General features: G+C 60.6%; 3 protein-coding genes across 3 annotated transcripts in view; 2 read left to right on the forward strand and 1 right to left on the reverse strand.

The window, feature by feature from the left end:
* NCAPD2 (non-SMC condensin I complex subunit D2) overlaps positions 1–478 on the forward strand; it is a 28,337-nt gene extending 27,859 nt beyond the window's left edge. The window contains exon 32 of the mRNA XM_029206154.1: positions 150–478. Coding sequence (XP_029061987.1) covers positions 150–235 — 86 coding nt within the window. The 3' untranslated portion in view covers positions 236–478. The remainder of the gene's footprint in view (positions 1–149) is intronic.
* Positions 479–3,136: 2,658 nt separating this feature from the next.
* On the forward strand, positions 3,137–7,446 carry GAPDH (glyceraldehyde-3-phosphate dehydrogenase). The gene is made up of 12 exons (XM_029204840.1): positions 3,137–3,173; positions 3,426–3,466; positions 5,277–5,376; positions 5,454–5,560; positions 5,679–5,769; positions 5,896–6,011; positions 6,091–6,172; positions 6,393–6,544; positions 6,628–6,706; positions 6,789–6,872; positions 6,956–7,053; positions 7,158–7,446. Exons 2-12 carry the CDS (start codon positions 3,444–3,446, stop codon positions 7,225–7,227), a joined length of 1,002 nt encoding a protein of 333 aa, XP_029060673.1. The 5' UTR covers positions 3,137–3,173; positions 3,426–3,443; the 3' UTR covers positions 7,228–7,446.
* A 751-nt stretch (positions 7,447–8,197) lies between these two features.
* IFFO1 (intermediate filament family orphan 1) overlaps positions 8,198–14,021 on the reverse strand; it is a 12,348-nt gene continuing 6,524 nt past the window's right edge. Inside the window, 6 exon segments of the mRNA XM_029204839.1 lie at positions 8,198–9,238; positions 9,908–10,038; positions 12,794–12,886; positions 13,153–13,273; positions 13,376–13,521; positions 13,523–13,534. Of these exon segments, the coding sequence (XP_029060672.1) occupies positions 9,127–9,238; positions 9,908–10,038; positions 12,794–12,886; positions 13,153–13,273; positions 13,376–13,521; positions 13,523–13,534 (615 nt within the window). The 3' untranslated portion in view covers positions 8,198–9,126.

Here is a 14,021-nt window from a genome sequence, read left to right on the forward strand (position 1 = left end):
ATGGGGTCCTGCTGCGTAGGCCCCCTGCCCCCAAGGTCCTCTTCCTCCCTGTGCAGTGTGGTCTGGGACTGTCCCATTTGTTCTCTGAGACCTGTGTTTCACCATCTTTGTGACTCAGCTTTTTCTTATTCCCTCAATTCTTTGAATAGAACCGTCAGCAGAGATGACAGAAGATGAGACACCCAAGAAAACCACCCCCATCCGCCGAGCATCTGCTCACAGGCACAGGTCCTAGGGGCAGCCTTGCCTGTTCCCAACCCTGCTGTGCTGGTGTCTTGTGGAGTGGCCTTGAATTCCATTCCCCTTGTAAAATACTTGTTTGCCTGTCTCCTTGTTTTTTTAATGCATAAATGGTCTTTACAACAGACGGCTTTGCTCTTAAACTAGTCTATCTGAACCGAGTTGAGCTGCTTTCCTTGGAATATACATTTGCCAGTTTCCTAGTTTTCCAATGAATAAATGTTTTTATATACTTTTAGAGGTTTTTCCTAAGCTCGTCTTTGTTTCACCTTTCTCGTTAGCCCAGAGGCAGGCAGCAGATAGAGGGTTATTGATCCAGAAGACGATGAGCCCAGGAGTCTGGGGCCCGTCCAGCATCTGCTGAGTTTCACGCCCCCTCAGTGCCTCATCTTTCCCTCTCGACCTCCCCACCCTGCACGCGTGGCAGGATTGCTCCGCTGTGCAGAATTAGGCAGCGTCTAGACTCCAGATCCGCACTTCTCAATCTGGGGGCAATTGTGCCCTGCAGGGGACAGTTGGCAACATCCAGAGACTATTTTTGTGGTCACAGCCCAGCGGGGAGGGGTGCTACCAGCAGCTAGGGGGCTGAGGCCAGGGGTGTTGCTAAATATCCTACAATGCACAGGACAGATCCCGCCACAGAAAATGCTCCGGCCCAAAACGTCCGTGAGGCTGAAGTTGAGAGACCCTCCTCTCCAGCAAGGGCTGGCTTCTGTCCTGCCCTCACCCCGACTCGTGCCCCGACCCCATCTCTAAAGACAGGTGACTGCCCTGGGAGGCTGATGGGAGATCGGGTCATGATTCCCCGTCAGCTCTAGACAGTGTCTCTGGGGACTGTCTACCAGGGATTCCTCACCACGTTACAGGGTCTGCAGCAAGTCAGCCCCTCAGATGCAGGCCCCGTCCACCCCCTCCTACTCCCCAGTTCCTCTCTGCTGAATCACCTGAACTGGAGGCAGTGAGGCTGCTGTCATGGCTACAGTGGTGTCTTTGCTGTCATGACAACGGCACTGCTGCGTCAGTCAGTTGTGCTCTCGGAGCACTGAGCTCCCTTTTCAGCAAAGGACAGTAATGAGAAATGACAAGCACGCGGCAAAGGGGGACGTGCTTTGGGTAGCACAGGAGGGTGGAGGGGCTCCTAAGGCCCTTGTCAGGGAAGGCGCTGCCGTCCTGGTGGAGCCTGAGGAGGCGGCGTCTCCCCTCCACTTACCCAGCAGACCCCTCAGTGCGGCGCTTCCCGCCTCCCCCACCATTAGCTGCCCCGTGGCCCTGCTCTTCCTGCTCCTGCAGAAGTCTGGCCATGGGCCATGCAGATGGCTGCCAGCCACAGCCAGCCTTGGGTCTGGGGCCCCAAGAGGGAGGGCAGTCCCAGAAAGGCAAGGGACGGGCTGGAGTCGGGGTGCAGGGCAGTGCTCTCTGCCTTTTAAGCAAAGGTTGTCACCGTGCGGGGGCTAAACTTAGCCACAGGCTTTTCAGCTGGAAAAGGGGGCTGGTCTCAGGTTACGCTGGGCCAGCAAAGAGGCCCCAATTCTGTCCCCCAGCACCTGCTGATGGGCAATGTCCATCCCACCCCACCCCCCTCTAAATCCTCAACCCTTCAAGTCCTCAGAACCAGCCCTTCCTCCATCCTCAGCTTACAAACCCAGCACAGTGCCAGCTTCTGACTGACGGGTCTTGGAGAAGAATGGATCCCTTCCTCCACATCACGTGTGGGAAGGGGCTGGGGGCCTGTTCCCACCATGTGCCCAAGACCTCCCAATATTTTCCCTCTTCTGGACTCCTCACCCTGCCCCCAACATCCCCTGGACGCAGCCAGTGAAGGGGAGGCCCTGGCTGCAGGGCTGGCCTGCACGTCCCAGGATGGGGAGGGACTTCCGCCCTAGCGTCCTGCTCTCGGCCCAGGGCTGGACGGGCTGGACAGGGTGAAAGAGGCATTGTCTCCCAGCCCGGGCGGCACAGCCCTCAGGCTTCCCAGGAGAGAATTTGTGGGAGGCCTCCGGCCCTCTACCGGGCCAGCCCCCAGCAGCGATGCTATCCCGCCCCGGGGCCCCAGCCCGGGCCTAGGGGAGAGCAGCTGGTGCGCACAGGGCCTGGTTTGTCTGCCCCGATTCTCATGTCTCCAGGCTGCCTGCGCCGCAGGACATCGTGACCTTCAGTGCAGACCCCTCCCCCTCACGCCTCCTCCGGAGCCTCCTTCCTCTCCAGGCCCCCACAGCCCAGGGCCCAGCCCCGGCCCCCGGCCCAGAATCCGGGCCGTTGGCAGGGAGGAGGTGGGGGGCGGGAGGGGGAGGGGGAAGGGGGACTGGGCAGGGTCCTGCGGGAGGCCCCTCCCGAGCCTTTTCCTCTGCTGTTCCTGTGTCACTACCGAAGAGCCTCGAGAAGTTCCTCAGCCTTCCCGCCTCTCAGCCTTTGAAAGTAGGGGAGCGGGGGCGGGGAGGAGGAGGAAGGGGGACCCTGCAGCCGCGAGCCGTCCCTGGCTCCGGGTCCAATTCCCTATCTAACCGGCTCCCCAAGTTCTCCCGTTTCATCCGTGCAGCATCCCTCAGTTCTCACCAGGGCCCACGGCCCCGAGTCCACAGAATCCCGCAGTAACCCCCCCGCCCCCAATCCCCGCCAAGCACCATTACCGGTCCCCTCCTCCTTTGGGCCAGTCTCGGTCCCCTCCCCTCCCCCTCTCCCTCAGCCCACACGCGCGGTGCCTGCACATTTGAAGACCCAGGCTGGTCCAAAAGAAGCGGAGGGCCGACTACTCGCGACTTTACGGGCGCACGTAGCTCATGCCTCCGCACCCGGGGGCTGGGACTGGGCTAGGCGGGCCTGCGTCACCACGCCCCCGCCCCTCCCCCTGCCCTATAAATTCCGGCTGCAGCCCTCGCCTGCGCTCTCTGCTCCTACCCGTTCGACAGGCAGCCGTGTCTTGTGTGCAGTGCCAGGTAAAGCCTGGCGGAGAGGATCCACAAAGGGCTCGGGGACGGCCCCGAAAGGGACAAGGGGCGTGCGCGGGCCGGGGGTGCGGCTGAGGAGGCCGGGGTCCGGGTCGCGGGGCCCCCGCGTTGCAGGGGCGGGAGGACGGACGTGCGGAAGCGCAGGTCCGGGATGGAGGCCTGGGGGAGGGGCGGGGAGGGCAGCGCCGGACTCCTACCGCTTCGCCCCGCGCTCTAATGCTCACCTCCCTCTGCCTGCAGCTGCGTCCCGGAGACAAGATGGTGAAGGTCGGAGTGAACGGGTGAGTTGCGGGGTGGCGCGGGGTGGGGCAGTAAGTCCTGCGCTCCCCACCAAATTGCGTCTGTGGGTCTTGCCCTACCGGGTCTCTGCCAGCGCGTGGGGGACGTGGATGGGGGTGGTCGTACCCCGCCCCCCAAGGAGAGCTCAAGGTCGGTGCTCAGACCTGGAGGAGGCCCTCGCAAGGCCTCGTGTTCCCCATCCCCGGCTGTTGCGCCTCCTGTTAACTCCGCCTCTGCGGAGCCTTCCACTCCGCCTGCGGCAGATACACAGGAGTCTCCGATTCTTGATGTGGACCCATCCTCTAATCTTCCAGCTAGGGCCCTTTCTTTCATTTCGCGCCCTTCGCGGTCACGTGCTGGGGAGGAGCCGGTCCCCCACCTGCAGCCCGTGCCCCCGGCCGGGCGCAGCCCCGGGATGCAGGAGGCACAGCTGCGCGCAGAACCAGCTGGGGGCGGAGGGGGGTGGGTGTTGGTCATCTGCGGTAACCAGCCGCCATGTTGCAACTAGGAAGGAAATGAATGAACCGCCCGTTAGGAAACCTTCCTTAGCCCTTCAGCCTTCCTCTTTCCTTGCCTATAACTAATCCTCCTACCCCTGTCTCGTGGGGTGGAGTCGCCTTTATCCCTTAAGCCAGGTGAGGCCAGGCTTTCCCGTTCTTGTTCAACTAGACCTCAACTCTGACCATCCCTTAAATCGCTAGCCACATTTCCCCCCAGGGATGATAGGACGCTTTTCCTAGATGGTTATCTGATGAATCAAAAACGTGGGTTTATGGGGGTGGTCTTGTGTTGTTTTGGGGTTTTTTTTCCTTTCCTTTTTCCGTAGAGGTGTGGTAGCCGTGGCTTGGTGCCATGCTGGGGGAGCTGAGTCATGGGTACTTAGAAATTTTCCACCACAAAATGGCTCCCGGAGCTGCAGCCCCTGTCTTCACAGCGGCTCTCCTCGAAGCTTATTTCTTCCATCCATGCGTAGAGGGGACCCAACCCTCAGGGCCAGGCTGTAAAGGTCACCAGGAGGGATTAGGTGTCTGTGAGCCTCAGGCATCCTGCCCTTCTCCCCATCCCGTCTTCCAGAAACCAGATCCCCACTCCACCCTAAGCTGGGGTTAAATATAGCTGCCTGACCTTTCTGCAGCTGGGGTCCTGGGCTTCTGCTCTTTTCCACCTCCTCCCCCTGCCCTCCCCACACCCAAACGTCTGTTGCTCCCACTCCTGGTTTTTGGGGAAGAGCTAGGAAGGACAGGTACTAAGCAAATCAGAGTGCTGGGATTAGGGGTTGAGAAACCATTCCTTTTCCCTATCTCTTTCCCTTTTGTAGGAGGGACTTGGGGAAGGGGTGGGTTTCCCCAGGCCAGTTCACTTCTGACCTTTGCTCTTGCCCTTTGAGCTTGGTGATGCTGAGTGTACAAGTCTTTGCTCTCTAGAGGGTGTAGCCCGAAGCTGGGCCAGGCAGGAACAAGCATTTACAGTCAGATGAGTGCCATGTGCCTGCCACGTGCCCAGACTGTAGGTGGCAGCAGCAGCGCACCACCCTGTCGCTCCTCAACAGATTTCAGATGGGTGGGCAAGTCTTTGAGCCTAATCACCTCTTGGGCAGGATGTGAGCCTTCACCTTGTGGCCGTGCTGGGAAGCCAGGCTGGCCTGGCAGAGTTGCTTAGGAAGGTGAAGTGAGCTCTCCTGGGACTTTTCTGGTGGTAGCAAAGTGGCATCCTCTTCCCTCTGAAAGAGGGTGAGTGGGCCTGGGGCTGCTTGCATACCCAGGAGGACTCTCTCCTCCCTTCTCATGCCTTCTCACCTGTTGTCCCCCTCAGATTTGGCCGTATTGGGCGCCTGGTCACCAGGGCTGCTTTTAACTCTGGCAAAGTGGACATTGTCGCCATCAATGACCCCTTCATTGACCTTCACTACATGGTGAGTGCCACCCGTGCCGGTGGCGGGGAGCAGAGCCTTGAGGCACAGCCCCTTGATGCCCTCCCTCGTCCCCCCAGGTCTACATGTTCCAGTATGATTCCACCCATGGCAAGTTCCATGGCACAGTCAAGGCTGAGAACGGGAAGCTTGTCATCAATGGAAAGGCCATCACCATCTTCCAGGAGTAAGTGTGGGAGACGGAACAGGAAGAAATTTGCCTTGGAGGAGGTACTGGAATGGGGTGACCTCCTTGGGTCCGTGGCAGCCCATGGCCCTGAGCTTTGTCCTGTCTTCCCTTGTAGGCGAGATCCCGCCAACATCAAATGGGGTGATGCTGGTGCTGAGTATGTGGTGGAGTCCACCGGCGTCTTCACCACCATGGAGAAGGCCGGGGTGAGCCGCAGGGAGGTGGGAGAGGAGGGGAACTGACCCTGGGCTTTGGTGTGACAGGAAGATTGGGTGGGGCGGACCTAGGCCGGGAAGGGGGAGCCTGGGTTTGTAAGTGCTCCTCTGCTGCAGGCTCACTTGAAGGGTGGAGCCAAGAGGGTCATCATCTCTGCCCCTTCCGCCGATGCCCCCATGTTCGTCATGGGCGTGAACCATGAGAAGTATGACAACCACCTCAAGATCGTCAGGTGAGCATGTGGAGAAGTGGGCAGATCGCGCTGCGTGTTACGCGATGGGCGTGCCCCTGACCTGCCTCCCTCTTTCCAGCAATGCCTCCTGCACCACCAACTGCTTGGCCCCCCTGGCCAAGGTCATCCATGACCACTTCGGCATCGTGGAGGGACTCATGGTATGAGTGATGCGGGGCTTGCCAGGGCACATTCAGTCCACACCCAGGGTGGGACCCTTCTCCCTCCCAGAGCATGGCCCTGGGCTGTGGGGCTGAGGGGCATCCGGGGTTCCAAGGGATCTGCTCAGGTCACTTACTTCTTCCCCCCGGTAGGAGGGAGGGGGGAGGGGGTGGCGTGGTGAGCACTAGGCAGGGCCTTCACGCCCCCTCCTGTCTCCAGACGACGGTCCATGCCATCACTGCCACCCAGAAGACCGTGGATGGCCCCTCTGGGAAGCTGTGGCGTGATGGCCGAGGCGCTGCCCAGAACATCATCCCTGCTTCTACTGGCGCTGCCAAGGCTGTGGGCAAGGTCATCCCTGAGCTGAACGGGTGAGACTCGTTGCTGCTTTTCTGCCCTGGGGACCCGGGGATCCGGGATGCCTGGGGCTGACTCTGCTTCCTTGTGTCTACAGGAAGCTCACTGGCATGGCTTTCCGCGTCCCCACCCCCAACGTGTCTGTCGTGGATCTGACCTGCCGCCTGGAGAAACCTGTAAGCTCCAGCTGGAGCAGCTTTGGTGGGCTGGGGCTTGCAAGACTGGAGCTTGAATAACCGCCTGTCTTTACCTCCTCAGGCCAAATACGAGGACATCAAGAAGGTGGTGAAGCAAGCGTCGGACGGCCCCCTCAAGGGCATCCTTGGCTACACTGAGGACCAGGTACTGACGGCTCAGGGAACTTGGTGTCCACGTGGCCCCGGTGAGCAAGACTGGGTTCTATTCTTGGCCCTCTCCCTCCCTAGGTTGTCTCCTGTGACTTCAACAGTGACACCCACTCTTCTACCTTCGATGCTGGGGCTGGCATCGCCCTCAACGACCACTTTGTCAAGCTCATTTCCTGGTGTGTGGCTGGGGTGTGGGAGTTGGTGCGCCAGAGTGGGACTGAGTCTGCTGCCCCCTGGTGGCCGACTCGGGAAAACAACCCTTAACTCCCTCTTCTTCCAGGTACGACAATGAATTTGGCTACAGCAACAGGGTGGTGGACCTCATGGTCCACATGGCCTCTAAGGAGTAAGAGTCCCTGGACCACCAGCCCCAGCAGGAGCACAAGAGGAAGAGAGAGGTCCTCCGCTGCTGGGGAGTCCTTGCCCCAACTCCGTCCTCCAACAAACACACTCGAGAATCTCCCGACCTCCATGCGGTTTCCATCCCAGACCCCCTGACAAAGGGGAGGAGGAGGGGCTTAGGGAGCCCTACCTTGTCGTGTACCATCAATAAAGTACACTGCACCCAGGCGACTGTTTTGTCTTGCTCCAGGGTCTAGGATAAAGGGGATGGGAGCCGGGCTGGGGCCAAGGAGAACTACATCTTGCTGAGATCACCCAACCAGGCAGGAGCCCCGCCCCAGGGCGGACACTGCTCCCCTGAAGAGCCACGTGTCCACAGGTCACCTTGATTCCTCTCTGAGGCCTTCGGGTGCCACGGGGACTCGCTGTGCTCCAGATGGCTGTGGCCGAGCCCAGGAATGGCCTGGCTCCACGTATCCAGATGCCATCCTGTCTGCAGCTCCCCGAGGGTGACACTGGCACAGGAAGTCAGGGCAGAGTCCGCCTGGCCTCTGGCCAGTTGGCTGACCTCTGCAGCACCATGGAGCGTGGCCAGCCTGCCGGGTGCAGACCCCAGCTCTTCAAGTCTCAGTGCCCCGGTGATCACCGGCAGTGCAGCTGGGTGGGTGCCCTAGTGTCACCGGAGGGGTTACAGTAGGCTGGTCCATGGGAAGGGCGGGGATGGCTTTGCTCCCATGTCATCTGTCACCTGTGGATGCACGTGGGTTTAGCGGTAGAAGCACAGAGCTGGTGCCAGCAACCAGGGCTGAGGCCGTGGCCGTGCCGCTCGAGGCACCGTTACTTTGGGCAGGTTACTTACAACCTCCGCACCTGCCTTGCACCTGCATGTTTTTAAAGTGATAACTAGCGCACTCCTCGCAGAGGACTGTATGACCACCACCAGACCAGAAAGTGCTGGAAACAGTGACACAGACGTGCTCAGTAAATAGTCACCAGGTTCATTATTACTAGATTCCACACAAACATCAGCTCAGCCCAGCCCGCCTCGGGCGGCAACGACAAGGGACCCTCGGTCTCGTAGCCCCAGTTCACCAAGCTTTTCCGAGTCCAGGACATCTCACTCAGCCGGTTGGTCTCAGCGTTGTGACGGACACGGAGGAGGCACACCTGCAGCTGACTCTTGAAGAAGCTGAGACCCTGAGGGCACATGCGCCCGTACACGCTCGTGTGCACACACGCGCCCCCCCACACACACACAGCTTCACCTTTCTGTCAGCGGGTGGTGACTGGGAAACAAGCAGGGGCTTCTGTCTCCCTCCACGATACTGACACTGGACGCACTAAGGCCCCTGTAACGCGTGGCACTTCCACCAGGGAAGGCTCACAGCCACATCACTGCTGTCGACCGGCAGCCGGCCGTGAGCGCTCGGACAACAGGGAGGACAGAGCGCCCTGCCCAGGCCCGTTCCCTCCGCTTGTGACACGGAGGGAAGCCCTCTCTGGTGCACGAGCCACAGAACGTCCAGCCTAATCCCACCAGCACAGAATCAAGACAGCCAGCTGGCTCGAGGCCACAGGGACGGCAGGAAGGACAATCCATCACGTTCCTTACTCAGTGGAGAGGGGAGGGGCCCCGAGCGCTCCGGCAGCATTTTAAAGATGGGAAGGTAGCATTCACCCACGCATGAAGGCAGGAGAGCCGGCTGTGCAGGGGGTCGCCCGGGAAGGGCAGGCCAAGCCTCGCTCCAGACACCCCAGACCCCTAGAGAGGCCAAGGACCAAGGGGGGAGGCTGGGGAGGAGCGCCCCGTGGCCGGGGCCAGGCTCGGTGCTGCAGGACAAACGCGTTCCCTTCTGGGAACCACCCAGCCCCCTGCCTCGGTGAGTCCCAGCGGGCCGAGGAGGCCCCTATCTCACGGCGCCGTCGGATGAGACATCGCGATCAGAGTCCTCAGCCTCGCTTGGTGGCGGCGGGGGCGGCAGGTCGCTAAGCGGGGCCGCAGTGAAAGCAGGAGACTTTCTAGAAAAGAGCGTCAGCTGTAACCTCGGGGCGGGTCAGCTGTAACCTCGGGGCGGGAGGAGTCCTGACAAGGCTGGCACGCCCGCCACCCCTGGCCTGATCCCCTGGCAGGCAGCATCTCAGGCAGGGCAGGAGGACCACAGGGCAAGGGCGGATGCAGGGCAAGGGAGGGGGGAAGGGGGTAAGAAACGGTCCCCACTTTAACTTGGGGACTCGGAGAGGCTGAGTTCAGAAGTATCTGAGGTCACAGTACGAGACGCCGCGGGAGCCGGAGGGCACCGGCTCTGTGGCCCCAGCTTCACGGCTATGAAGTAGTTTTGCGATTTTTAAAAACTTACGCAGGGTCAAAGGCACAAATTGTGGCGCTGACTTTAGATAAAAATCTGCCCCTTGTGCTCCCTGTCAGTTTTTAGCTGCCTTTCTAACCAGGGGAACCGCCAGAGTCAGCGGCATCGGGAGGTTTCGGCAGTCCAGCCACGGATGGACAACCGCCGAGGGGGAGGGAGCTGCCGGGCTGGGGCGAGCAGACCAGGCGACCTCCAACGGGCAGCCCCACGGCAAGATGGGCCTGAGTCACTGCCAGAGGGTCTCAGGGCTCCCCAGTGAGGGGCGCCGGGTACTGTCCCCTCCCCGCCTGTGCCCAGGGCGGGGGGGCGGGGGGGCCCTTACCGGTCCCCGGACTGGGTGATGAGCCGGCGGCAGGTCTCCATCTGCACGTCCAGGCCCCGCTTCATGCTACACATCTCCATGTACTCGTGCAGGTGCCGGTTCATGTCGTTCTTGGCCGTGGCCAGCTCCAGCTGTGGCGGGGGCAGGGCAGGGCCGCCGGGTCAGCAGGGCCTGTCCCCCACCCCCGGGAGGCTAACCTGCCAAGCACCCCGGGCGGGGGCACAGGCAGCCGTAGTGGAAGTGACGGACTCAGATTTTAAACTAAACCAGCTCAAGGCAGAAGGTGCCTGATACCCCATCATTCCTTCTAGTTTCCCCGGGAGTCCCTCCCACAGAGGCTTTCACTAAGGGATCTGCTCTGGGCCTGCATTCTCGGAACAGACTCCCAACGAGAGCCGTGAGGAAGGGATGTTCCTGAGTGCGCGGGCGGCACGTGGGGATGACCTTGCCCCTTCCCGGGGCCCCCCCGGGGCCTGCTCCAGTCCTCACTCCCCACACAGCGCTGTCCCCCCAGCCTGTCCCCCTCTGCAAGCTGGGAGCTCCTGGCAGGGCTGGCCACGGGGCCTACTCATCCCTGCGTGCACACCCCACACCTCGACGGCAGAGTCATTAGTTAACTTCAAGCAGCGTCTACGAGACTCATGGCCCAGAGGCCGGCTGGGCCCTGTTGAAAGGCACTCTGCTCTCTTACCACCTATTTTCTCTCATTGCTTTTCTCACTTGTAAGTCCTTTTCAGAGATGAACGGAAGGACTGCCTGCCTCGCTGAATGTCCGACGGGCTCTGAGACGTAGCCCGACTCAAGACACGTCATGCGTGACATGATGTGTGGCCCAGAGTCGAGGGCACGCAGTCTCCCTCCCAGACCCTGCCTCTGCGCCACAGGCTCCGAGGTAGAGCTGAGAGCCAGGCGCAGAGGCGGTGAAAGATCTGGCCACAGACAGTGTGCTGCCTCTATCTGTTCTGGGCACAAGGGGAGGCAGAGAAACTGCTCAGAGGTGACGTGCTTGACTGCTTGAGAGCAAAGAGAAAGGGCAGGAAGCCACCTGTGAACGGTCTCAACTGGGCAGAGAGGATGGGAAACTCGGAGAGAAAAGAAAATAGTCACAGAGCCAGACACAGAGACGGCAGCCCGGGTGGATCAGAAGCCCTAGTGAGCGCGGCTCGAACGACAGCCTTGGTTCCAGAGCTGGGATCCCAGCCAGGGCCCAGCAGCAAGAGCACATGCAGGGGCAGGACGCACTGACTGTTCAGTCCAGGAGGGAAATACGGCGCCGCCAGCTCTTGTCCAGACTGGCTGCCACCTACAGCCCAATCCCTACACCTCAGGAGAGCCCCCCGGTATTAAAGAGGAGGGGTGGGCTCTGGAGCCCATCGCTCAGCGGGGCAGGGAACAAGGGAACGAACCAAACATATTCCAGCAGAATACGAGGCTAGGACGGCCACATTCAGAGCAGGGCTGCAGGAAGGAGACGACCCCAAAAGCCACACTGCAAACCCCGTGCACGCTGGCAGCGGGGCAGGGCGGAGGGGTGAGGCTGGGAGCAGATGGAGGGGAAGGGGTGGGGGAAAGAATTCCCGCCCACCCTCCACCTGGGCCTTGGTCTCACCATCCAGTGGTGGAAATGGTCCTTGCCTCCATCCCAGGGCCCCTGAGAGATCAAAGGTCACTGAGTTGAAGGGACCTCAGGTGTCCCATTTGGATGTCCAGGAGCAACCCTGCAGCCACCACCGTGTCCGCCCCACTGGCACCCCCCATCATGCCATTCTAGGCGTAGGGAGGAGGACAGTGGGATGGTGTAAACGGGAGAGTGGAGTGCAGTTCCCCCTCCCAGCTCCTCAGCTAGTGGCGCACAGCTGGCTGTGCCTTTCTTTTCTTTTTTTTTTTTGGCCACATGGCATGTGGGACTTGCGGGGGGGGGGGGGGCGAACTGGGGGCGAACCCGCGCCCCCTGCAGTGGAAGTGTGGAGTCTTAACCATGTGACTGCCAGGGAAGTACCCAGCAGTGCCTTTAAAAGTGAGCACCTGTCTGCCCGGGCAAAAAAAAACGAAAGCAGGTTTTGCTGAAAGGAGCAAGGCTGGCTAATGTGCGCTGGGGGAACGAGGACGTAGGAAAATAATTCCTCAGCTTCCACTGCCGCTGTGAGGGCAGTGGGCTCGGAGAGAGGCCCCCAGCCTCATCCCCAAGTAAGAGTGCATGGAAAGGACCCTCTCACGCTCGCTCGGGCAGGAGGGCTCACGAGAATCGCACGCGCACGCAAGCCTCGTCCCACAGGCCCTCCTCCCAGGTGCCACGAATCCCTCCCGCCGCCCCTAGAGGCCTAGAGTTTAAGTTAAAGCACCAGTTCCACTCGCATCTCTAGAAGGTTCCTCAAGGCTAGGGAATAAGCGTGGAGATTTCCCCGTTGGCTCAAAGGTTGAGCCGCGACAGCAGCAAAGTTCAAGTCCATCCGAGTGGACTTCACCACAGCACTAACAATAACAACAGCGATGATAATAAAGCAACGACCATATGCTGCGCTGACGACGAGACAGACGCTGCCCCACGCTCTGCCTGGGCCTTACTTCACTTGACCTTCAAACAACCCTGAGGGAGGTATTAGTAAGAACCCCACTTTACAAATAAAGAAGCAGGCTCAGAGAGAAGAGGCCTGTTAAAAGTTAGAGTGGAAGTGACAGAGCTGAGGTTTGAACCCACATCTGTCGGCCTCCCTCCCCAGCCTGAGGTCTTAAGGACGCACCAGAGGTGCTACAGTGGGGAGATCACTCCGCCCCCGTCAGGAAGAAACGGGGAGGCCCTGGTGTCTGGGGTCCCGCAGGGGTGAGGCCATTGCACCTGCGACCCACCGGGAACCTGGGCCCCTCGGCTTCAGCGCACGGCCTTACCTCTATCTGGTCAATGGTTTCCTGATATTCTTTCTCCCGGGTTTTGAACAGGGACTCAGTATCTTTAATCACCTTCTCCAAACTGTCTTCCGGCTGCTGGAGAGGAAAGGGAAGCAGGGGGAGGCCAGATGGGAGGGGTGGGACGGGGCACCACAGGGCAAGGCGAGGGAGAGAGTGAGTCAGGTTAAAGGAAGCCGGAGAGAGAGGGGACGAGGACAAAGGACCAGAGAGAAGCAGGTGACGGAGGGTGGCCACAAAGGGAAGACAGAGCACAGCACGGCGTGGACGGTGGGCGGGGAGGAGGCGGCCTGGCGCCCGGAGAGGAGGAGCCGGGGCCCTGCGGCCGGGAGGGCGGTTACCTCTCCCGGGGCCTCTGCGGCAGCCAGGGCATAGCCCGAGAAGTCCTCCCAGAGCAGCAGGGTCTCCTCGGTCTCCTCCCAAGTCAGGCTGTCACAGTCGTCCTCAAACTCATACTCCCTCCTAGAGACAGGGAGCCCCGGCGTCAGGGCGGGCGGCAGGGAGGGGCTGCTGGGCGGGGCTCCGGCCTCGGGGGCGGGGCGGCGAGGGGCCTGCGGGACTCACAGCTGGTTCAGCATGCGCTGCATCTCCTCGTTGATGCTGAGGGCCGTGCTCTCCTCCTCGTCCCCGTCGGGGTGGCAGGGCCCGTCACTCTCCGACAGGGAGGTGTCCTCCTCGACGGCAGCCTTGCGCTCCCGCTTCCGCCCCCCCCATGGACGGGACCTTAATGGGAGACAAGTGCAGAGACTACAGAGACGAGGCCGGGTGCATGAGGAGAAGGGCGTGGGCGCCGGCAGGGGAGGGAAGCATGGACCAGCGGGAAGGGCGGGCAGACAGAGAGAAGACACAGTTACAAGACGGAACAGAAACACCAGCGTCACCGAGACAGGCAGACAGACACAGATGGGGACGGGGCTGCAGACTAGGAGGAAGACAGACAAGGAACAGAGAAAACAGAGCAGTAAGATAAGGGGGAAATGGCTGGCCTCGACCACAGTAAGATGTGCATAATGGCCCAGAGGATTTCTTTTCTAAAAAAAGTCTTCTAGTGAAATGACTGAACTGAGAGGAAACTTTCAGGCTGCAAGGAGGAGGGAGACACGGAGTTGACAAAGCAGAACCTGAGTCACACATCCAGATCTGGAAGCCAGAGGGCAAAGGGAGAGAGAGAACTGGAGACAGAAGAATGAGAGGGAGAGAGAGAACAGGT

This window comes from Monodon monoceros, unplaced genomic scaffold (assembly GCF_005190385.1).
Source record: "Monodon monoceros isolate NGI ecotype Baffin Bay Population unplaced genomic scaffold, NGI_Narwhal_1 Super_Scaffold_6, whole genome shotgun sequence".
NCBI classification, from domain to species: domain Eukaryota; kingdom Metazoa; phylum Chordata; class Mammalia; order Artiodactyla; family Monodontidae; genus Monodon; species Monodon monoceros.

Bases quoted from the DNA above. Each gene is read 5' to 3' on its own strand.
- GAPDH (XM_029204840.1), top strand. From the start codon at position 3,444: ATGGTGAAGGTCGGAGTGAACGG. The intron at 3,467-5,276 runs GTGAGTTGCGGG...TGTCCCCCTCAG, and splicing joins GTGAAGGTCGGAGTGAACGG to ATTTGGCCGTATTGGGCGCC. The intron at 7,054-7,157 runs GTGTGTGGCTGG...CTCTTCTTCCAG, and splicing joins TTTGTCAAGCTCATTTCCTG to GTACGACAATGAATTTGGCT.